Source organism: Schistosoma mansoni, chromosome 1 (genome assembly GCF_000237925.1).
Source record: "Schistosoma mansoni strain Puerto Rico chromosome 1, complete genome".
In the NCBI taxonomy this organism is placed as follows: Eukaryota; Metazoa; Platyhelminthes; class Trematoda; order Strigeidida; family Schistosomatidae; genus Schistosoma; species Schistosoma mansoni.
The window spans coordinates 19,024,686-19,047,650 of NC_031495.1; the positions used below are offsets into that span (position 1 = coordinate 19,024,686).

At 29.4% G+C, this 22,965-nt stretch overlaps 1 protein-coding gene across 1 annotated transcript; it reads left to right on the plus strand.

The window, feature by feature from the left end:
- Positions 1-105: 105 nt before the first annotated feature.
- Smp_200720 (uncharacterized protein) lies at positions 106-428 on the plus strand (the record flags this gene model as incomplete). Its single annotated transcript, XM_018793547.1, has 2 exons — positions 106-255; positions 372-428. 2 exons carry the CDS (start codon positions 106-108, stop codon positions 426-428), a joined length of 207 nt encoding a protein of 68 aa, XP_018648048.1.
- Positions 429-22,965: the final 22,537 nt, after the last annotated feature.

Below are 22,965 nucleotides of genomic sequence, written 5' to 3' on the forward strand. Positions count from 1 at the left end.
GAGCAATGGCAATAGCTCGAGCAGACATAATTGCGGGACAGTGAATTGTATGATCATCTTTATCGGACAAATTGTTTACGTCATATTTATTATTTGAAGAAATGGATGCAATGTGGACAGGATTACTTTGATCTGACTGATAAGTTGTTCCTGAAGTATCCTTTGAAAATGTACTCAGCTTTCGCAAACGTCTTTTTATTGCAACTGTTGCAGATGACGTTGCAGCAACCGCTGCTTGAGCTGCTGACTGCGCACCTGTTAGTAAGAAAATAGTTCGTAGTGAAGAAAATAGACACACATCAAATTTACTAACCTAAATGTTTAAAAATCCCAACTATTGAGCGAAACGAAAATATGCTACTGTAACTTACTCTTTATCAACAATAAGATTCCTACAAGAGAAATGGATTTTAATTTTTAAAAATTGACACATCCTTATTCATCTAATGATCAAACAATTTAAATCCTTATTAAATGAGTGTAAAAAACGAAAGCAAATAGTCCTACTGTTAAGCAATGTATAATTCAAGAAAACCAGCGACAGAATACTTGGTTTAAAAAGTCCATTGTTATGTTTATTTTAGAGGTTAATATCGCACAATCTTTAAAAAGCATTCGCTAATTCAACTTGGTAAACATCAAACTAGTGCGTATATTACATGCATTAGGCCTATGGTTAAATATTGATTTTATTTGTCCTGATTAGTGAGTGACTAGATTCAGGTTCCGCAAATAAATGTTACAATCTGCCACAAATATCCAGTGGTTGAGACCAATAAAATCTTCGAATTGAAGTACTTGGTGAAAACACTACAGCATTACGAATAAATTAACTTTCTAATACGTTAGATATTCACCTTCATAGACCTACACTCCTTTGAACACTAGACACAGAATTCTTGAAGTCGACTTTTCAAATCCGCAATATCACTCTCACTACTAAATAATGATACCGACGAATTCACCACGGATGTGCAATGCAGTTTTCAGTCTCTTAATTTAAGTAATAATGAATAGTGACTGTTAGATAAATAGATTACTTATTCATTGTTCTTCACATGAGATAGACACACTGATACAATTATACATTAATTCCAGCTAACAGAAGTTTTTGGTAATGAGCATTAAAATCTTAAATAAAATTATATTCAAATACTATAGGGAAAATTAGAACCCCTTTTATTCAGTGATTTTGAAATTTGATAACTTGTTTGTGTGCCCAAATGCCCTGGTACTGCCGAGAGTGGGGAGAGTCCGCTCTCCCTCTCGAAATGCTCTCACATGGCCACGTGAATATATAGCCTCTGCCAGGGAAGTCCTACTCACTGCCTTCTCGCACCAGGGGTTTTGTTTACGAAAGTGAGAGGACGAAAAGTGAATGTCCGGCGCTTTAACCGGGTCGGTGGACACGAAAAGTCCAACTAGGGGAGTTGGAAAACCCTGATTCCAAACCAATGGTGCACATGGGCTCCACTATCCTGAAGGAACAAATGGCGTATGAATCAATCGTTGGTCACCGGCTACCATGGGACTGCATCTCCCTACGATGCTCCACTGCCTTGTGGACTAGACCTTCAGGTCAAAGGCTCAGAGTGTGGCCCCCTAAGAAAATCACCTGCTTCAGTTTGGGCACCTGGGCAGTATCACAGCCCTCACACAAATCAAATGAGATTTGTGAGGAGCATATTTATTTGGTTCTTTTTTGTACCAATGTTTATGTGTTTAAATAAATAAAAAAAAATAATGTTTGTGTACCGACTACAATCAATTTGATGAACAAGCAGAGAAATCATTAAAAATTCTTACACCAACTGATATTTGAAATACAAAGTATTACTTGTTCATTATAGAAAGGTTTGTTTCTTGGAATTGAAAAGCACAACCGACCGATTAAAAAAATCCTCAAATTTAGAAAAATAATTTTGAATCCTCTGTTTGAAATTATCAAAAGAATGAAGTCACCAATATTATGGTTCAATAAAATCTTCATTTTTTAAAAATCGAAATCAAATCAGTTACGAATCACACAGATTTTTGTACATGTACAATTGTGTCATTTATCAGTAAATCATTTCAAATGGTAACTCAAGCCATAGTTGTCATTGTTACATGTTATCAATTCATTTGTATAGTTTCAATAAATAATCATTTACAGAACATTTTACTTCAAACCAAATAAAAAACATTCTCATCTTTGAATTTTCAGTTAGGGAATTATGGATAGTAAAAGTCTATCAGTAGTTTAACTAAGCTTTGTTATATATATATATTGTAGTGTGTGAACTAGTAATTTGTGAACTAGTAATTTTTCTGTTAATCTATACATACTACAACCTAAAAACAACAGGGAAAGAAAACATTTCCTTAGTCTGACACTTGAACAAATGAATGTGAAAGGAAATAAATTCCATTAATTTGTTATTTCACACCTTTTCACTAATCATATGATTCTTATATTGACCCAGAATAAGTATATCATTTCAGTGCTGGAAGGTTATAGGTTATTTCTAAAAAACATTTTTGTCAATACCTTAAAAAAAACATTTTTCGTAGAAAAGTTTGATGACTGTTTCATCTTAATTTTGTGTAAAGTTATGTAGATTTTTTCATTCTTGACCCTATTTGTCGGGCAAACTAGATTGGTTTCTAATATTTGAAGGGTGATTTCCGATAAAAACTAACGTTAGCTGACTAATCATTGAAATTCAGAAGGCACTGAACATCTTTTTTGTTTTAGTTTCAATATCCTCATCAACGGATAGAATAAAGGACCCTCAGAGTTGAAGAAGAACTCACTGACATTGAAATGTGTCATAATAAATATATTTTACAGTCCACATGTAGTAACAAAATATTATGTTGTTAGACATATATGCATATATAATGTTAATTACTAGTTAACAAATATTATCTACATAATTGGTGAACAAGTCTTTTGTGTACATCCTTAAAATGAGCTTCAACCACCGATCGGGATAATTATTTATGAAGTCAGTTCTTCCGGAGCACTGAAGTAATGTTATTTATTTAAAATTCTTGGTAATATAGATTATTGACTACAAAAAGTTAAATAAAAACCTACAGCTATCCAATTTTTGTAAGCAGAGATGGATAGTAGCTGGCAATGAAATCCAGGAAGCGCTTTTCGTTCAAACAATCAATACAAGATAGTTTGTCTAATTTTTGTTTACTGGTACGCATTTCCAATTTTTATTCATTTTGGAATATAGCTAATTGAAATAATTCATCAGAACTTCATTCTCCGTCATAACTAGATTTCTTGAAGTTCCGAAAAGGAGCTGTGGCATATAGAGTCTATCACAAGGATCTTATCAATTGCAACGGATATTGACAACACTATCTTACAATTTATTTGAGCCTTAAGATATAGCTTATCCAATTGAGATTAAGAAATTAACAGATGATCGACTCACAAAAAGACAAAAAGATTTCAGATTTATTCTCACGTGGTGTCGTTAATACTAATGTAGGATGAAAATATTGTACAATATTTCTTGTCATATAAGTTGATATTTGTTAGCGATGAAAACTACTTTCATGTTATTACATTTACCAGAACAATCGTTTTACTATAGACTAATCTAAGGTGAGTTACCAGCAAATAAAATTTCGGCAAAATTCAGGACCTTACATTTTTATACCTGTTTTACAAACAACTGAAGTTTTTGTGAATTACAAAATCACAGTTTTTCGACAAAGAATCATGTTTTACATTCACTTAATACATGTCATTCACGTAGTGGAATTTATTCTGGTATGTAAGGTGTACTATCAGTTAAAAACTATTATATATAGCAGTAGATAACCACATTTTTACAAATTGAATTCGTCGAAGAGATGCTGTTTATGTAAACATAACCGAAATTACGTCTATACTTACAATTCGACTTATATTTGGTTTAATAGAAGAGTTATTAAGCCAAAAACAAGATTCGAAATATGCCCTGAAGCTGCCAATCAAGTGAATTCAATGAAACAGAAATAAAACTGTTATTTAAGTACATAAGAAAACAATTAGTATAAATTATTTACATTTTGTTATTCGCCACAGTCATTATTTCTGGATAATTTATCCCGTTGTTAATGTAATTCAGTTACGTTTAACATGTAAATAGATTTATTGCTTGGCTGATCTTTAATTGAAATGGATAAATTCCGATTAACTTTACTCATTAATGATGTATATATTCATATAATTGGCTTCGAGTAGTAGGTATACCTTCAAGGCATTCAAAATGAAATAGATGACAATATCTACCTGATCATAGCAGAAGAAAATATTCAGCATGTATTATCATTTGACAATACTGTGAAAGTGTCGACGATTGCCAGCTGGCTTAATCAATGGATGTTAATTATATAATCATCACAGCTTTTAAAACTAAAATATAACATCTGACCTCTAATCTTTTATATGATCATTTGCCTCTAATAATATTTTGCTTGAAATTATCTGTTTGATTCGAAGAAATTTTATAACTGAGTCTTGACACATATTACAAACCTTGTATATAATTATTAGTTACTTACTTAAGACTGTCACCCCTCGTGGAGGACCATAGACCGCCGACCAGCATTCACCATTCAACTTTGTCCTGGGCAAGCCATTCCAGTTGTTGTTCATCCTTTTCATGTTTGCTTCCGATTCCCGGGGTAATGTGTTCTTCGGCCTTCACTTTTACGCTTCCCTTCACAATTCCATGTTAGGGCTTGCCTCATGATGCAGTTTGGTGATTTCCTCAATATATGTTCGATCCACTTCCAATGTCTTTTCCTAATTTTCTCTTAATTTGGAATTTAGTTTGTTCTCTCCCACAGTAGGTTGCTGCTGATGTTATCTGACCAACGAATATTGAGCATGCTGAGTAGACAATTGTTTATAAATACTTGTACATTCTTGACGATGGTTGTAGTAGTTCAGTTTCAGCTCTGTACAATAGGACTGTCTTGACGTTCGTATTGAAGATTGTGACTTTGATATTTGTTGACAGTTGTTTTGAGTTCCATATGTTCTTCCATTGTAGGAATGAGGTCTTTGCTTTGCCAATCCTCTCCTTTACATCTGCATCAAATCCTCCTTGTTCATCAATGATGCTTCCCAGGTACGTGAAAGTTCCCACCTCTTCCAGAGTTTCGCCATCAAATGTGATAATTATTCGTAATTGGAGATAATTAGTAAAGATCCATGAACCTAGGGATAGTTATCATTTCATCAATAAAGCTTTAGATATAGATAATGAAACACATTGAAATCATCATTTTGTCCAAGAAATCCCAGTAATTTCATTAAATTATTCGCGCTTTCTTTTAAGTTAACTAGCTATAATTGGAATTTCACATAGTTTAACTAATAATTTCCAAGAAATACTTTGCTCATAATTAATTGGTTATAAATTTTAAGAAAAATATATTAATACAATAATATAACTCGTCAAACTATTTTGTAGTTGAAATCATGAGTCACTTGAAGCTAAACCACTGTGAAAAGCCTGAAAGCGCTTGATGGCCGTTTCATCCTATTGTGGGACTCTTCAGCAGTGCGTATCCACGATCCCGCCTCTTAAGATTGGAACCCAAGGCCTATCAGTCTCGCGCGCGAGCGCTTAACCTCCATATAAAACACTTTGAAAATAATAAATTTAACGAAGACAAGAGGAAATTTTGATTTTATTTTGCTATTTTAACTTTAGCATTTAATACATTCACTGAAAAAGTGTATATAGTGTCCAAACACTGTTTTTTTCAAAACTTTGAAAGTTTATAAAACTAAGAAAATAATCAGTCTTTATATTATTAACACTATATAGAGTAAATATTAGTGTAGATAATGTCCATTTTATAGGTGATTGAAAACTCTTTCATAAGGAATGTAAATGTAATTTTTTTTGGCGGACTAATGAATTTTAATTAATGTATGTCTAATTTTTAATAAATGTTATTCAGATGGGAATCAACTTTTGACTCTGAAAAAAGAAAGCTTAACAGAGAAATGGCAATAATTAAGACTATGTCTTTAATGTAACTTCGTTTATTAACAATGAAACTATGGGTTAGCTAGATTAATTTTTAACTTATCGTTTGTTATATATAATAATAATATTCATTCGTTTATTTAACAAATTAAAATTTTGTTTTAGTTTATATGATTGTGAAAATGTTTACAGCTGGATGGGAATTATTTGTTCGCTTAATTCTGTACATATATCTTACTAATAAATCCCAAATAACTCTAAACCGTCGTACAAGGAATTGAGTTGATTGATTTTATCCACTTTACATGAGAACTATTTTATACCTATTAGAACTATGTTAATTTCATTGAAGTTGAAATAGTTATACAATTTGTCATTAATGTTAGTATTTCCTTGAATTAACAAGCATACTAGATTGACTTATACATCTAGTCAACAGAAATAAAAACCAGTTAAAATGTATGTTTTACTGATTCAAATTAGACATTAGGAATTTTATTTTTTCGATGCTTGAAATGTAATTAAGAAACTTTAGTAGACTTGCTTTCTAAGCAGTATATATGTATATATGCATCAAAGTTTATAATCCTCAAACAGTAGCCATTTCTTTTCTTGTTCATTTAACGTCTTCTGTTTAGATTTAACAAATCTGTATCCTTGTTTTCTTTTTTCTTCAAGAGTTGAAGTCAATAATTAAGACTTTGTTCAATGTTTTTCACTAAAAAATTTTTTTATAATGAATAAAACCTTTTGCAATTCAACGAAACAGACAAAACATAATCACTTAGATTTGATAACAAAAAAAAATTAAAAAAAGTGAAAATACTGTCAACAAATTAAAATTTGAAATTTTTTTTAAAAAAAAAATACTAATTACAAGATTTTTCTTATTTTTTCATTTTTCATTTTAGTTTATTTTACCTGAAATAAGATTCGAATTAGAAAATTCTAAAAACAAAAAAAAAAGAAAATTACATAATTTAAGCTTGATACTTTTGTTCTTTTTACTTGATTAAGTAAAAATTAGGAAAAATTTCTTAAATAGAACTTTCTATTATGTTTCCTTCATCACTCAATTGTTATATGTATTCATTAATCATTAAATCTGATAGGAACCGTAGAAACGTGTGTTTAAAGATGTAATTTACAGAGTTTAACAATATTTGGTAAGAAAGATGAATTTTAGGGATGAGATTAAATGAAAATGTCTCAACTTAGTAAATTGAACAGAATGGAAAGCCTGGAAGCACTGGACGGCCGTTTCTTCCTATCATGGGACTCCTCAGCAGTGGGCACCCACGAACCCGCTCTCGCGAGATTCGAATCCAGGACCTACCAGTCTCGAGGCCAAGCCCTTAATCGATAGACCACTGAGCTGGCATCCAATGGTGTTAATGTCTAACTTCAACTGATCTAGGAAGTTGAGCAACCGTTCACCAATTGTCTTTAGTGAGATGATATCTGACAACAGACTTGGTTGAACTCCACTGGTTACTGCTGCTTCAACTGACTTATGATTTCAACTATGCAAATAGTGAAATCTCCACAAAACCCCTTCTGATAAAATTGAACAGAATTTGGAATATGAATAATTAAATTTCATGTCATTGTTTCAGTCATATTTTATTTTCATCAGAACTTAAGAACCATTATTTTTATCACTGATAGGGTCGTGGATACATACTACATAACTATTCATTTGACAATAATTAACTGGTCATTAATTATTGGCAGGAATCTAATTTTCATCTCTTTTGAACATTCTTTTGTTTAAACATTCATTAATGGATGGAGAATGTTTATGTTTAGCGATAAAATTTAACAAATAATGAAGGAAGATAAAAATTTCTGGAATACAAGTGAACTAAGAAAAAAAATTATAAAACAATTCAGACATTATATTGTCAAGCATTTTAAGTCATAATTTTCTTCATTTTAATTATAAATAGCTTATAATTGATAGAGACTTTGAAGTAAATTAAGTTTATTCAACTCTATAATTCTTTCCTTCTTCTTTTTCTATTCCCCATTTGCAGAATGATATTTTATTTTCGCATAATTTGCCTTCTGGCAATGATACACTAAAAATTAGTTATTCAATTTTGTACTGGCTACATTTTTATAGTTTATGTGAAATTTATAAGAAAACTATTGAATTTTCACGAAATTACGTTAGTAACATAAATACCTACTATAAGTACTTATCTTTGGATGTATATACTACTGAATATACCTGATTGTTATTTAAATGAATATAATAACAAATATACAATAAAATATTCTAAAATTTGTAAGCTTTGAAGACTTAATATTGTTTATGATGCTAAAATAGTATAGATAACAATCATCATATTAATAGGCAACTTTTGTCCTAACTTTTTGAAAAATTCTTAACAATAAAAGTATTATCAGGAGGGGGGGTTTTTTGGAGATTTTAGTAATTTTATATAGTTGAAATCATGAGTCAATTGAAGCTAGATCACCATGGAAAACCTGGAAGCACTGGATGGCAGTTTCGTTCTAATGTAGGACTCCTCAACAGTGCTCATCCACGATCCCGCCTCGCAAGATTCAAACCCAGGACCTATCAGGATTTCGGATATTACGTATTAATTTGGAAAGAATTTTGAATTTTCCAAATAAAGATTTTTCAATGAAAGAAATTTCTCCACAAGTTTTAATAGCATCGTATTCTGTGACAATTTACCAGATTAATCAAAAATCATTTCCATACTTGCCTAGTCACTTTGACAGGAAGGTAAAAGTTGAAACAAACACATAATATCAAAAACGAAACAGTTGTAAATGTTTAATATTTGTATCTTGTTTTATGTTGTTAGCATTGGATACAAAGCAATGGTAAACTTTTGATGTATACCATTATTTATACATTAATAATATCGAACAAATTTCCACTTTATATACGCATTTTTCCTAAATATTTTAATTAATTTCCCATCAACTTTACAAATGAGTTGGTTTTAAAGCAATTAGTCCCTATGATAAATTTCGATAGTGTAATAAGAAGACGAAGATTATCAGAACTATGTGATATATTAGCGCAATACATTTCGATCACATATACTTGTTAAGAACAGGCCATAAGATTGATCTTAACTCGGCTTTTGTGGTCTTGCATAAAAGTGTAAAAGGGCGTGTAATAAGGTTTATTGAAGCCTTGGCCATACGAAAATTCAAACCCCCTTTGTGTATTCAAAAACACTTTAATCTCACCTTAAACCTACCCTGGTAATATTAGCTTATTATCTAGAGTGATGAGGTTTCAAATTGCTTCCACATTATTATTATTATCATCCTTATCTACTACTACCCCTCCTTTCCAGTCCAGTTGACCTTTTATTTTGATATATAAATGTTCTTAACAAGTATATGTGTGATCAGATTGTTCGAGATGGTCTTAATTAGTGACAGTTTATTCATAAATCGAATCAAATACATTATATATACATATATTAGTTTATAAATATAGTTTAATGTATTCTTAATTTGAGACTTTTAAGATTAAACTCATATCTGTAGATTCACGTAAATACTTTAATAAATAGTATTGTAATGAAATGGATGTAGATGATTTGATATCTGTACTTTTTCAGTGGTTTACTATCACGAACTGACCTTAATTAGACAAACTGTAGTGCATGTGATAATTTTCATCATATCTAATTGCAAAAAGAAAAAAAAATTATCTAAGCTAGTGAGAAAACTAATTTTGATTATGTAATACGTTTTGACATGCATTAGTTATTAATGTTCATTCATTTTACTTAATGATATGATGTCCCTAGATAATATATTCTGCTTCTTTTCAAAGAAAAAGATTTATAAAATTTGATGAATTTATTAATGGAATATAGAAAATAGGTGAAAAAAAACAACAACCAAAAAGACATTCATTTTTTGTTTAGCATAAAGATTAAATTTTTCACATCAGTCTAATTTATTGTGGGTGTTTTTTGTAGTCCAATTCCATTGATACACCAGATATAATTAAATATTTATTTGGATAATTGGTTTAGTTTCAGGTTAGTATTATTTGACAGCTTTTTTCACGCTATATGTATATATATGTACATTGTGAAAAGATCCGTTTTCATTTGGTGATAACAAACTGATATGCAATACATAATGAGTCTTATAAAACACCGATAGTTTTTGTAAACCACATATATGAGAACAAAGACTCATATATAAGAACTTTCATCTAAATTAGAGCGAATAGTTTAACAGTATTTGGGTGCCGAGTTGATGTGAGACGTTAAATAGGAATAATATATTTGTAAAATCTCAGCGAATGAATTTAAAGCAAATTCAACGTTTCGCCTGGAAATCTGGTCCAAGCTTTTTCAAGCAAACATATTATTCCTATATAAAAACTCATATATTTTATGGAATTGAAATATTCACAATGTGGTTCCGTTGGGGAGATCCAGAAAATCCCTTGAAAGGAAAGCCTAAAACAGCTCTGAAAAAGCTGAGAAGCATCATGTTCAATCACTATTCACTGGAAGTTTTGCTAGAAACATCTAGAAATTGAAAAGTCACATGCCAAGTGTCTGATTGGATGATTACTAATACTGCTACTATATTTGAGAAGTCAAAGTTGGAAATATCTCAACCTATATGTTGTCATTTTGGTGTTGAGAGAAAGTAATCACAATGGTCTTCCGAATTTCAACACAACAAGTAATGTATTTGTGGAGGAATTTAATTCCTATATGCACTTAAATGTACTCATTAACCAGGAAATAAAAATGATTTGAGTTATATCTATCTATAAGATCCTAGTAAGTTGATTTTTAGGTTGACATAACAACGCTCAAAGATAAATTTCGAAAGTCATTTTAATCTATTTATTTGGTTTGAATGGATAGCTCAAAAATGTATGTTGTAAGGAAGAACTATATTAACATCCCAGCTCTGTTTTCTAGAATAAACATGGTGTTTGCATATTTCTACTTAAGATCACATGCTATAGTGTTTCAGAAAGTAGTATTTAGAAACCATTTGATATAAGAATAGAGTAAGTGGATTCTAATACTGTTTAATAGCGTTTAGTGTTGGGATTAAGTGATTACAGTAATTTTGAGATATTAATGCAGTATTTTTCTAAAAACTTTTATAGCTTTAAAGAGACTTTAGATCTGATTTATAAACTCCCTATATAGACAAATTCATAAATATTCGTCAATAAACCGTGGGATCTAACTGTTAAATGTACTAATGTAGTATAGGTTAATTATATCTACATAAGTAGTATATAATGATGGTCAGGCGTAGAATGTATTTTGGCAGAAGATCGACAAGGAAAGAACAGTAATGAAGCGCAATCGGTATGAGAATGCATGAACAATGAAATCAGAGAAGATGGACTGATGTTTGCAGAAGGAATGGTTAAGATTGAGACAATTGATTGATAGTTTGCAAATTAACTGTTCACTGTATGGTTATCAGATTTTAGTGAGATATTCTGTAATTTTGTGCTCAAATACATTCGATTGTCCCAACTCGTGTTCTCAATCACTGCACTATGATCATTTATCAAACTCTGCGTGTGTAATATTCTTCTTATAGCTATATGATGATAAACTTGATGACAATGACTGAATACAGTCTCTTAGATACATCATTTAATTTAAACGGCTTGTTCAAGTAGCTGAAAAATATAATAACAATATCATTACACATTCTTTACAATGCTCAGTTGCCCAAAGATTATTTTTAGCATTATTATTGTAGCTATTACAAATAATAGTTCAACGAATATATCGGTGTTCATATATATACATTTCATTATGAAAAAAATTATTTTCATTAGTTTGACTTAAAGGAAAACGAAGGATTACTTATTATCTAGATTATTTATTCTGCCATAGAGTATTAGATGTCATTACTTGTTAAGAAAATCGGTGTACCGTTAACCTTTTGAAGTTAGTGAAATACTTTGAAGACATTCTTTGAATTTATCGAAAACAACGGATCTTGCTTGTAAGGTAATTTTTTATAAATATTCTCACCTCATCCTAATAAATTTATATATCACATAAACAGGAAACTAATAATAAGTTTCTCCATTTTTATTTTGATTATATAAAAGAAATTTAAATATAATATCCTGAGTATCTGTTTAATCTTTCTTCTGTTAACTGTACTTCCTGTCATCAACTTTTCTAATTAAAATGTTCTATGATTTACGTATTTATATTTTGGTAAAAGTCAGTAACTATATCGATGGATTTAATCTGGCTATTTTAAGGAGTTTCGAAGAATGCAAGATTTACATAATATCTTAGTAATAATATGTTTATTCAGGGCTGCTCTTTTATGAATGATTATTTTTACGTATAATTAGGTGAATTCGATATTAGGAAAAAATGAATTAGGCCTAGTAGTCTAAAAAAATACTTTTGGGTAACTAATTTAATACCATAATTGCTACTTTTTTACACTACTTACACAAATAAGTTTGTTAGGTTTATTTATGATATTCCCCTAAAAGGGGATTAAATATACGCTTCAGTTAAAATTTAAAGTTTTCTTTGTTTCATTTTGTGGTGGAAAATGAGCTGAAAAATAGTAAAATAGACTGTAGACAAAGATATTGATTACTGTAATATGTATTGTTAGTAGAAGTATAATATTCGAACTTAAAAAGAAATTAAATGAACATTCGTTAAAAAGAGTCTGACAGAAATCGGACTAGTAGTATGAAGAAGATATCGTACGTAAAAATTACTTTTGAAATAGTCTCATTGATGAAAATTATAATAATTCAAATATTTCGTCCAGTAAGCTGGTCTGGACTTCTTCAAAGTGGTAATTACAGTCAAAACCATAAAAGAATAAATAAAGCTGGAAAACGGATCGACACTTAAAGCGTATCCAATCATATTCAGATGATGATTTTGTAAAGTAAAGTTAGATGGGTCAGTAAGATATGAAAAGTTCACAGTGTGAATAGTAATGAATATACACATGTGTAGATGTTGTTATCAAAACTGTGATATATTCGGCAACCAACTCCATACATTGATTCGCTCGTCCTTGATCTCCATTTTTGTTACAAGTTCTTATTCCCACTACTAACTATTCATTATATGTTCATATTTACTGGAGCAATGAATATTTTCATGTTGATTTTACTTTGGAAATAAAAACCAGCTGAAAAAACTAATGAAGTCAAGTATGTAATCAACTTTGTGTTTTCAACACATACACAAAGTACTCTTCTTAGATGAATGAATTCCAGATTTTAACAGTTTAAATATAATGATATATTTTACTTAACCATTGTCGTTATGTATTTTGTTTCATGGTATGAATAAATGTCAGCAAACAACATAATAAAAAAAATATTTTCTATCTTTTGAAAAAAACCATTTATTTGAATTATTTTTCACCGGAAAAAGTAATTTACTAATATCACCATTTGATATTGGAACTACTTGCATTAAATATCTAATATTATTAGAACAGAAATGAAGATAATAATTTGTAAAGTAGTCTGTGGTGAACAAGAACACGAGTGGGGACAATCGAATGTATTTGAGCACAAAATTACAGAATATCTCACTAATATCTGATAACCATACAGTGATCAGTTAATTTACAAACTATCAATCAATTGTCTCAATCTTAACCATTCCTTCTGCAAATATCAGTCTATAGTCTCTGATTATTATTGTAAATGCATTTTCATACCAATTGCGTCCCATTTCCGTTCTCTCATTGGTCTTCTACTGAAATACATTTTATGCCCAACCATCGTTATATAATACTTGCGTTGATATAAGTAGCACACACTACAGTCTATGAACTGATTCATTCAATAATTACACCATTCTCCTCTTATATCTAAGAAACTATTTCCCAACATAGCACTAGATTATTTCAAATTTAAAACTACTTCGAATAGCCATACAATATTTAGTAAATCAAGTTAATATTAAACATTTTTAAAATTAAACTATAAAAATTTAAAAAAATAAATTTTTATAATTTGTACTTTTTTCAATCCGATATTAGTCGAGTGATTATGTCATTTTCATTTCTGTTTTGCTTAGTTGAATTTTCAAATTTTTTTTTTTTTTCAGAAAAAAAGTTTTTTTTTTATAAACTAGAAATATAAAGTAATGAGGAAATAATTCATGCAGTAAAATATGTTATTTATCTAAAACAAAAACGGGATATATATATATACCTGTTTTTATAATTTGTTCATTCATTCATATCTATATACAAAAGAAGAAAGGAAAGATAACAATTTCCTATTCTTTCATAAATGGAATCATTCAATAATTAACTAGATATATATATGTACATAATATTTTAATAAAAGTCGGTTATTCATTAATATTAGATAGTAGAACATTTTAAATTACGGTAAAGTAGTCATTAAAATAAAGTAAAAAATAATAAAAAAAAGTGAGCATTTCCTGTTGTGGTTTTTAAATTGACTTTTAACTACATTTTCTAGTATTTTTCTTTTTTTCTACGAATAGGTAGAAACAAATGATTATTAATATTATTACTATTAAGTACTTTGTGTATAGAAAGTACTTTTAGTAGATATATACATTAAAAATGCACTAATCAGGTAATTTCATTCATAGAAACTTTATTATTATTTTATTTGAATATAAATGAGTCGAAGAGCATTTCAATCATTCATTTATTTGATAATAGTGATTACTTTTGCTTTTACTTAATTTAGATATCTTTAATAAATAGAAGGCTTTAATTTATTTCTTTGATGAGAATTATATAATCTAAAGTATATTTGTCGTATCATTGTTAGTAAGAAATTAAATGAATGTGTTTCAAGAATCTGTTCTGTGTAAATAATCATATAAAGTATCAGTACACACTGTTGGGTTAACGTTCATTTATAGCTAATTTATACTAGGAGTAATGGATAAAATTATGATTAATATTTACCAATTGATTTATTTATGTATCATCGAGTGAAAGCAATCAAATCTGGGACGCAGGTACATCCAGCTGATGAGCTACAAATAAGACGAAACGCGCGTCCTGGATTCCACTGCTAGCCACTATCCGTCTTTACTTATAAATCTATTTTGGCGTATGTGATTTGCTAAAAGTCTTTATAGCTTTATATCGTAATAAAAGCTTAACGTTTACTGATAATCGTAAACTAGTAAGATAAAATATCGAAGTAGATTTTGATAGCAGTTGTCAATCATTTTTTTTTACCAACTTCATTATGATTATAAGACGTTACTAATATAAAAGAGTCATAATCAGAATTTTACTGATTCTTATAATTCAAAAGATCTGAATAAATATGCTGCAAATTTTTTGGAAGACATCCGATTAATATATTTTGATCTGGAAATTCCTAATTTAGCACTTAACACTAGCTTATAAACTTGGTGAGTTGATTAAATTCACTATGATTCTTAAGATAATCTTAAGTAAGAATTTATACTGTCCACATGTTTGACGATAATTTAGTATATATACATACATTTGAAAAAGATGACTTCATTGAAAGTGAATTTAAAGAAACATATAATCTCTTAGCATAAGTTGGTTTATCCATATTTATGGAAGCCTTAGCCATAAGAAAATCCAAACCCCCTTCAAGTATTCAAAAACAGTTATTATTATTATCATTATCCTTGTCTACTCCTACCCTCCCATTTCCAGTTTAGTTGACCTTCTATTTTAATATATATAAATGTTCTTAACAAGTATGTGTGTGATCAGGTTGTTCAAAATGTATTGCGCTAATATATCATCACATAGTTCTGATAATCTTCATCTTATTATTACACTATCGAAATAAAAACTAAGTTAGGAATATTGTTTTTAAAATAACTGATCACTTTGATTTATTGTTTAATTTCAGATTAGAAGAAAAATCATTTCAATGATAAATTTATTTTCAGCCAAAGGCTATCAATTACCAATGTATCCCCACAAAAAATAAACCCATCTTTATTAGGGTTATGAGATGTCAAAGATTCATTTTTTTGTTTAACTCATTGAAATACATTGAAAGCTAATTATTTTCAATAATAAATAAACAATCTTATGAAAAATTCAATTTATTTAATAAATATATTTTCAGCTATTATCCAGGTCAAAACTTGGTGTTAATAATAAGTTTTTCCAAAGAAACTAGATTCTTATGATACTAGTTATTTCTGAACAAGATGTGCTCATTATCTACACCGAGAAATATAGGTTATATATATATAATTCGCGTTGCATATTCAAAAACATTCTTGGGTAATTTTCTAAATCACTAAATCAATTCGATTAACTTAAATTCACTTAGTATTACTTGTTTGAATCTTCCCATTGACGTTTAGGACTGCAACTGGTCAGTGTCTGATTGGCATATGTGCAAACTGTGCGTATTGCTTTGGTATAGCCTTATTTCACATCCAGCTGACGAGTTCCAAATAGGACGAATCGCGCGTCCTGGATTCCACTGCTAGCCACTATCAATCTTTGCTTATAATTCGATTAACTTAGCTTAGATTAAATAAACCATAGAGACTATCAGAAAAACATTAAATTTTTTTAAATGGAGGGATACTTTTGAAAATACAATTTTGTCTGAATTATTCATCATTAGAATTAACTTAATTTACATATCATTATTTTGAAAGTTACTAACTTTACAACCTGAGATGTCGAAAATGTGTCTACAAAGTTTATATATCCAGATAAGTAAAATCGGTAAGCTGATTGTTTGATTTCACGTAATGTCTAGTTCTAAAATTATAAATCTTCCTCTCTAACATTATCTTTTTTTTGGTAGACATTTAAAACAGAACAATAGGTAAATATTCCAAAGAGATCAAACTGTGATTTCTCTTCCTAATATATTTTTGTCGTATTGTCGGTGTCATAGTTAGCCATCCAAGCGTTTAAGCCATATTTCAGAAATATTTGTTAAGGTTATTACTGTTTCAATTGCTTGAAAGCGTTTTTCAGAGTCAACTGCAAATCACCAGTAAGCTGAATATCTGGAATTAGTAAATCTCAAATTTCTCTATTGAATAGGTATGGACTTTGTTAGTACATATAATTAGTCATTTTATATGTCAAAAATTGTTATTTAGTACGTTTTAAACAGTAAAAACATTTGCACATCTTCCTTCAGTTGACCTTTATAGGTTTTATGATTCTTCCAATTCTGTTGTCATTGTGATTGCTCTCTGTTTCTTTTTCTGTTCTCTTCAACTCAATCTTCTACTGTCAGACATTTCACTTCTGATTGGTGTTACATACTATTTATATCTCGCAACATAATTAGCATACGCTATAATGTTGAACAAAATCATCATGTCAATTAAAATGTACTTTCTGACCAGATAATTCCATGATGTCTCCTTTCTCAATTAGATTTTTAATATCAAATTATTTGTGCTAATTAGATAATTTTATATATTTCTACACTAGTTTTAATTTATTTCGTTAACGTTATACGAAGTGCTGTAAAAATCTAATTTAATTTATGTGAGGACAACTGAGGTTAGTTTCTTCAATTTGGAGTTACCCTTGAATGATTATTTAACAAATTATATTATTAATTTATCGAGATTTTTTAGATTGTTTTGATGTTCTGAAATTCTTTTTTTTTGCAAATTAATTCTTGTTTATTTATACAAATTTCTTTGATAAAAATTTTGAAGCATTATAAAATTACACATGTTACCGCAAACATGCCTTGGTGGCCCGATATCTGACTCCAGTTAGGTCGTTTACTTCTTGTTATCGAAATATACATGTCACTAATCCTCGTATATAATCATCGACCTAAACCGCGTTAGTGAATAATGGAATTAAGCAAGTCAAGTACGAGAATGAAATTTTGAATACGCATATTTCGTACAATCGTTGGTTGGATAGCGAAGCAAAACAAAATGACGCGTGATGGAGAAGGTAAGTGACCCAACTCCATTCAGCGAATCAATATTTATAGTCACACAAAAATAAGTTACAGACATGTGATGATTAAGATAAGAAATGCACGCACATAGGCTTACATAAAGGTTGATAAGCGAATAAGTGACAAGGTGAAAATGTAGCTTCAGGAGAATGGATAAATTGGTTTGTCTAGAAGCTAGAATAACCTATGTGGGCTTGACATAGAGCCAGCCACTACAATGTATACCGAAATTATTTCTTTGTCTCAAATAATGGAAGGCAGTCTGTAGGAGGTTATGGAACTATAAATTTTGATGGATGGTTTTTATTGACTGTACGGATGTGGATATACTTCAGAAAAAGTATAAAGGTCTTCACTAACATAAATTTTTATTTAGAAAATTATTTGCGAAGTTTCTTAACCCTTTAGTTCTAAAGAAAACTCATGAATTAATGTTCCCGTCTAGTTTTTAGTGTTAATAATAATGTGACAACCAAAGATAACAGTGGCTACATTTGAATGCCTTGTCAATGTACACATTCCAATACTACAAAAATTTGACTTTGAATAAACCAGTGGTCAAGTCTCCGACAGTGATAATGAGTGAAGATCGAACGCAATAGGAAGCATAAGTTCAAACCTGCTGTGGATACACTTTTTTTGACATATGATTATCGTTGATTTTGTATATTTACCTAACCCAAATACACAATTTTATCCCATTAGTGAACCAGGGAATCATTTGATCCAACTTTGGTAGTATGATAATTTTTTCGACGATATCAGTGGTACACAATTTTCTGAAGTGATTGTTATCAATCCCTTTTGATGTCGTGTTTTTTTCTAAAACATCCAAATTATGTGACTTTCATAATTCATTTTTTGAAATTTCTTTGTGAAAATAGGTGCGAGTGATACCATAGTTATGTTTTAACTTAAACTCATTTATTAATATTGTAAAGTGTTAAAATTAACCCATCAAACATATTCGTTTATTATTTACGGTTATTCTTTTTATATTAATATGACATTTGTTCATTAAAGATCTGTCATTTGATATTAATGATCTAGCTGAAGTTGAGTACTGTATATAATAATTCACACGATTTCGTTGATGGTAGAAGGTTAAAAAAACCTAGAATACTCTCCTTTAACTGAAAAATATTTCATAGACGCTATTTTAAATGCGTCATTCTGGTTTGCTGTATAATAAGTCATAATGGTATCAGTTACATGTAAATCCAATAATTTACTAAATCTCTGCAAAATCTTTTTCAATGTTTTTTTAATAGAAAATATAACTTATTACAGTTTTAAGATAAATATGTAGAATAGCAACATTCAATAGGAACAATATATATTTGTACAATCTCAGCGAATGAATTTGAAGTAAATCCACCGTTTCGCCTGACAATCTGGTCCAAGCTTTTTCAAGGAAATATATGTTAGCAACATTCATTAAAATAAAAGTGAAATATGTTTACAAATGTTCAATAGTATTATTTTAGAAAATCTTTATAGTATCTTTTAGCGTTCTATATTACTCTATTAATTAACTAACGGATTTAAATGCTTGTTTAAATCAACAGTATATAACTTGTCTTTAAGAAGCATTAAAAGATTTAAACTAGAACTGATTTTGCAAGAAGTCGTTTTCATTCTTTATGATGTGTTTTCTTTTCAAAGTGACAACCAAATGATTTTTTTTAAATCATACAATTATAGGTACAAAGTTTATTTGTAGATGATTGTCCTTAGTTATTACGTAAACTGCAATACATACAAATTGAATAATGGTTAAATTATCAAAAAAGTAATAAATACATGGATGACAATGTCTACAAAAAACAAACATGAAACACTTTTGCTTTTTATTTCGAAAAGATGGTTTGAATTATTTTTTTCTGGTTAGCGTTCCTTTTTGGCGGGTTAGTGTACTACGGGATGCGGTTTCTAACCCTATATCAAACATCCTTCCTTACCCAGGCATGGGACCGGCAATGGCTACAGCGGGGCCACGGGTGGAAGGTCCAGAACAGAGTGAGTTGGAGAATGCTGGTCGGCGGTCTATGCTCCTTTGGGGGTGACAGGCGTAGGTAAGTACTTTCGAAAAGCTCTTTTTATTACTTCCATTATTTAAAATAATAGCTAAACTTTGTTTCTTTTTCACTATGGAGAAAAAGACGATGCATTGAGACGTAGCCAAGAACATATTTATGAAACATTTAAAATACATCAAATCATTGGTTTACTTTTATAAGTTAAAAACAATCTTTCTATCAGACAGCTTATTGAAAAGATTAAATAAAAATTGATTTAATCAAGAAACTGTTATTTTGTAGTCTGTGAAAATATGTTGGTATTTCAATTAAAATAAATTAAATTTTATAACAACCTTTCAATCATTGAACTTCGCTTTCTAGTAGTTTAGTATGTGATACTTGTACTATCAGATATAAGTAGTATGTATCAGGAATCGAAAGTACTATAGGAAAATGAACAAAGGAGAAAAGAAAACAGAAAGCAACCAACATAACATTAAGAATAAAAGAACAGTAGAGTAAGCAAGGAACAACTCAAGGAAAATGAACACATAGCCTACCTAATGTATTATTTTCACATTTTACAATCAGTGTATGATTTTGCTTTATACAATAAACTGGTTTACTACACAAGACTTCGTTCATTACAGTAGGTATGTGTTGTAGTTTTTCTTTATTTACAAAACATTTAGAAGAAACAATTTGTTAATCAATTTTAACCTGTGGTTTTCTATGATACTATAATTCAGAGATTCAGTTCCTAATTTTAGAAGTCTATTCTAGTTTAATTTGTTGCAAACAATTAGTATCCGACATATAACATTATTGGAAAGCAGGTAATTTGATATGTTTTTATACAAAAGTCCATTAACTGACTAGTCGTTCTGAGATTTATTTTAACATAAATCAAATTGCTAAAGTGTATGAAATTCGTCCATAGGACGCAACTTAATCAGTTAGTTAATGAAATGAAACTTGTGCTTTGCCTTCAAGGTTGCATTTTCCTAGTCAAAATGTCATATAGTAACTACTATTTAGATTTGACGATTATTATAAATTATCTAACATTACAATTGGATCTAAACTGTTTAATTATATATTATGATCATGGTTATTTCAATAACTGACAATTTCTCTGATGTACATAATAGTCATTCAATGTAATTGTCAAGATCTAAGCAGCATCATGAAAAGTTTCTATTCTGTTATTCACCCAAAAGTTTTGATGTTGCTGTTTTTAAATGTATGAAAAATTCTATGAGCTACATATTTTAATGCATATTTTGATATATATCGGATATTTTTACTCGCTGAATTTGGTGAATACTGTTACTTAATTTATGATTCTGATGTAATGAAAGAACACTTAGGTGGGGAAGATCAATTTATTGCCTAGTCAAAAATTACAAAATACTTTCATAAAATATGAAAACCATATATTAAATAAATAATTTGCACATCTTCCTTCAATTGTCTTTTACATCCTTCATGATTCTTTCAATTCTGCTGTTATTACAATTAATCTCTGTTTTCCTTTCCGTTCTCTTCAATTGAATCTTCTCAGTCTTCTGCTAGCATGCATTTTCCTTCTGACTGATGTTACATACTACTTACATCAGAAAACATAAGTAGCGCACACCACAGATTCTTTAGTTTAATACATAATGATAAAAATAGTTCATTAACAAGTCTTTCTTATTGACAGTGTTATACATTAAGCTGTACAACAATATTTATCGTAGTTTTATTAAGACTTAAATTAATTAACTTTAAGTACGGTTATGTCTATTAAATGATTGACGAATTCCTGAACAAGCTTGTCGACATAATGAGTTTTTTTAGAGTTTATGAAATAACATGAAACATGTGACAAAAATATGAACAGTAGTGAACAAAGTGAATAGGCGTATTTTTTACTATTATTATACTTAATCACATTCTAGTTTTGAGATTTTCACAACCAGGTAAGCATCAGTATTCTATGGTATTCACGTGATTATTATTAGACTCTATGGCCTTCCAAGGGAAAGAAATTATTTTACAATTTTAGTTCCTCTCATAGTATGTAAAAGCATGTACAGATAATGATAAAATTTTAATACTTATATGTTGAGTAGTGAGTTTACTATTGATGTCATAAACATTGTTAATTAGAAGAAATGCGATAAGTTTTTAAAATTGATTTGAAACAACTCTGATCATTGTTCCGATTGCCAAGTCCGTTCAAATTTAGGTATCCTTTATATCTATTATTACATGTCAGAAACTACTTAAAACATAAAAATATCGCTAAACGTAATGAGTTTACTTAGACTTGAGAGAATTTATTCACGTTTCTGATGGAACTTGCTGCTTGTACATCCATTTTGTTCTATTTAACTCAGGTGAAATCAATAGCTATCTTTCACTAATCGCCTAAAATGTTTCGACATCTCGAGCAAATGGACAGAAGATATGCATTCTTTAGAGACTTCTACTTGCATCACAGTCATACATTATCTAAAAAGTACCCAGAGTGTAGATAAATATAAACTGTTTAATTTTCGATAAGATAAAGCTTTATTTCAGTCAAAGTAAATGAAACTAAACAATCAAAAAAGGAAATTTGAGTACATCGAACAATTTCCACTAAGCACATCATTCTAATCATCACGTAATGTGATTTTGATTCTTTAGGATGAGAATTAATTGAAATCATCCATAATTCTCTTATGCTTTGATTTATGATCCAAAATCTTTGCCAACTCTAAATGTAAATAGAGATTATTGTTTTAAAACTATTTCAATTCATTTACATGAAATTTGTCAACATTATAACATTTCTCATGTAGTCTCATGGGGAATCATATTTTTCTAAATACATCAATCTGATATGTAAATAAAATTTAGGAATAATAAATTTATGTCATATTGTTTGTAAATCCATTAGTTGTTATGGCTTTAAAAAAAATTTCAGACATAGTCAACATAAATTTTTTTATATATTTTAATAGTATTATTATGA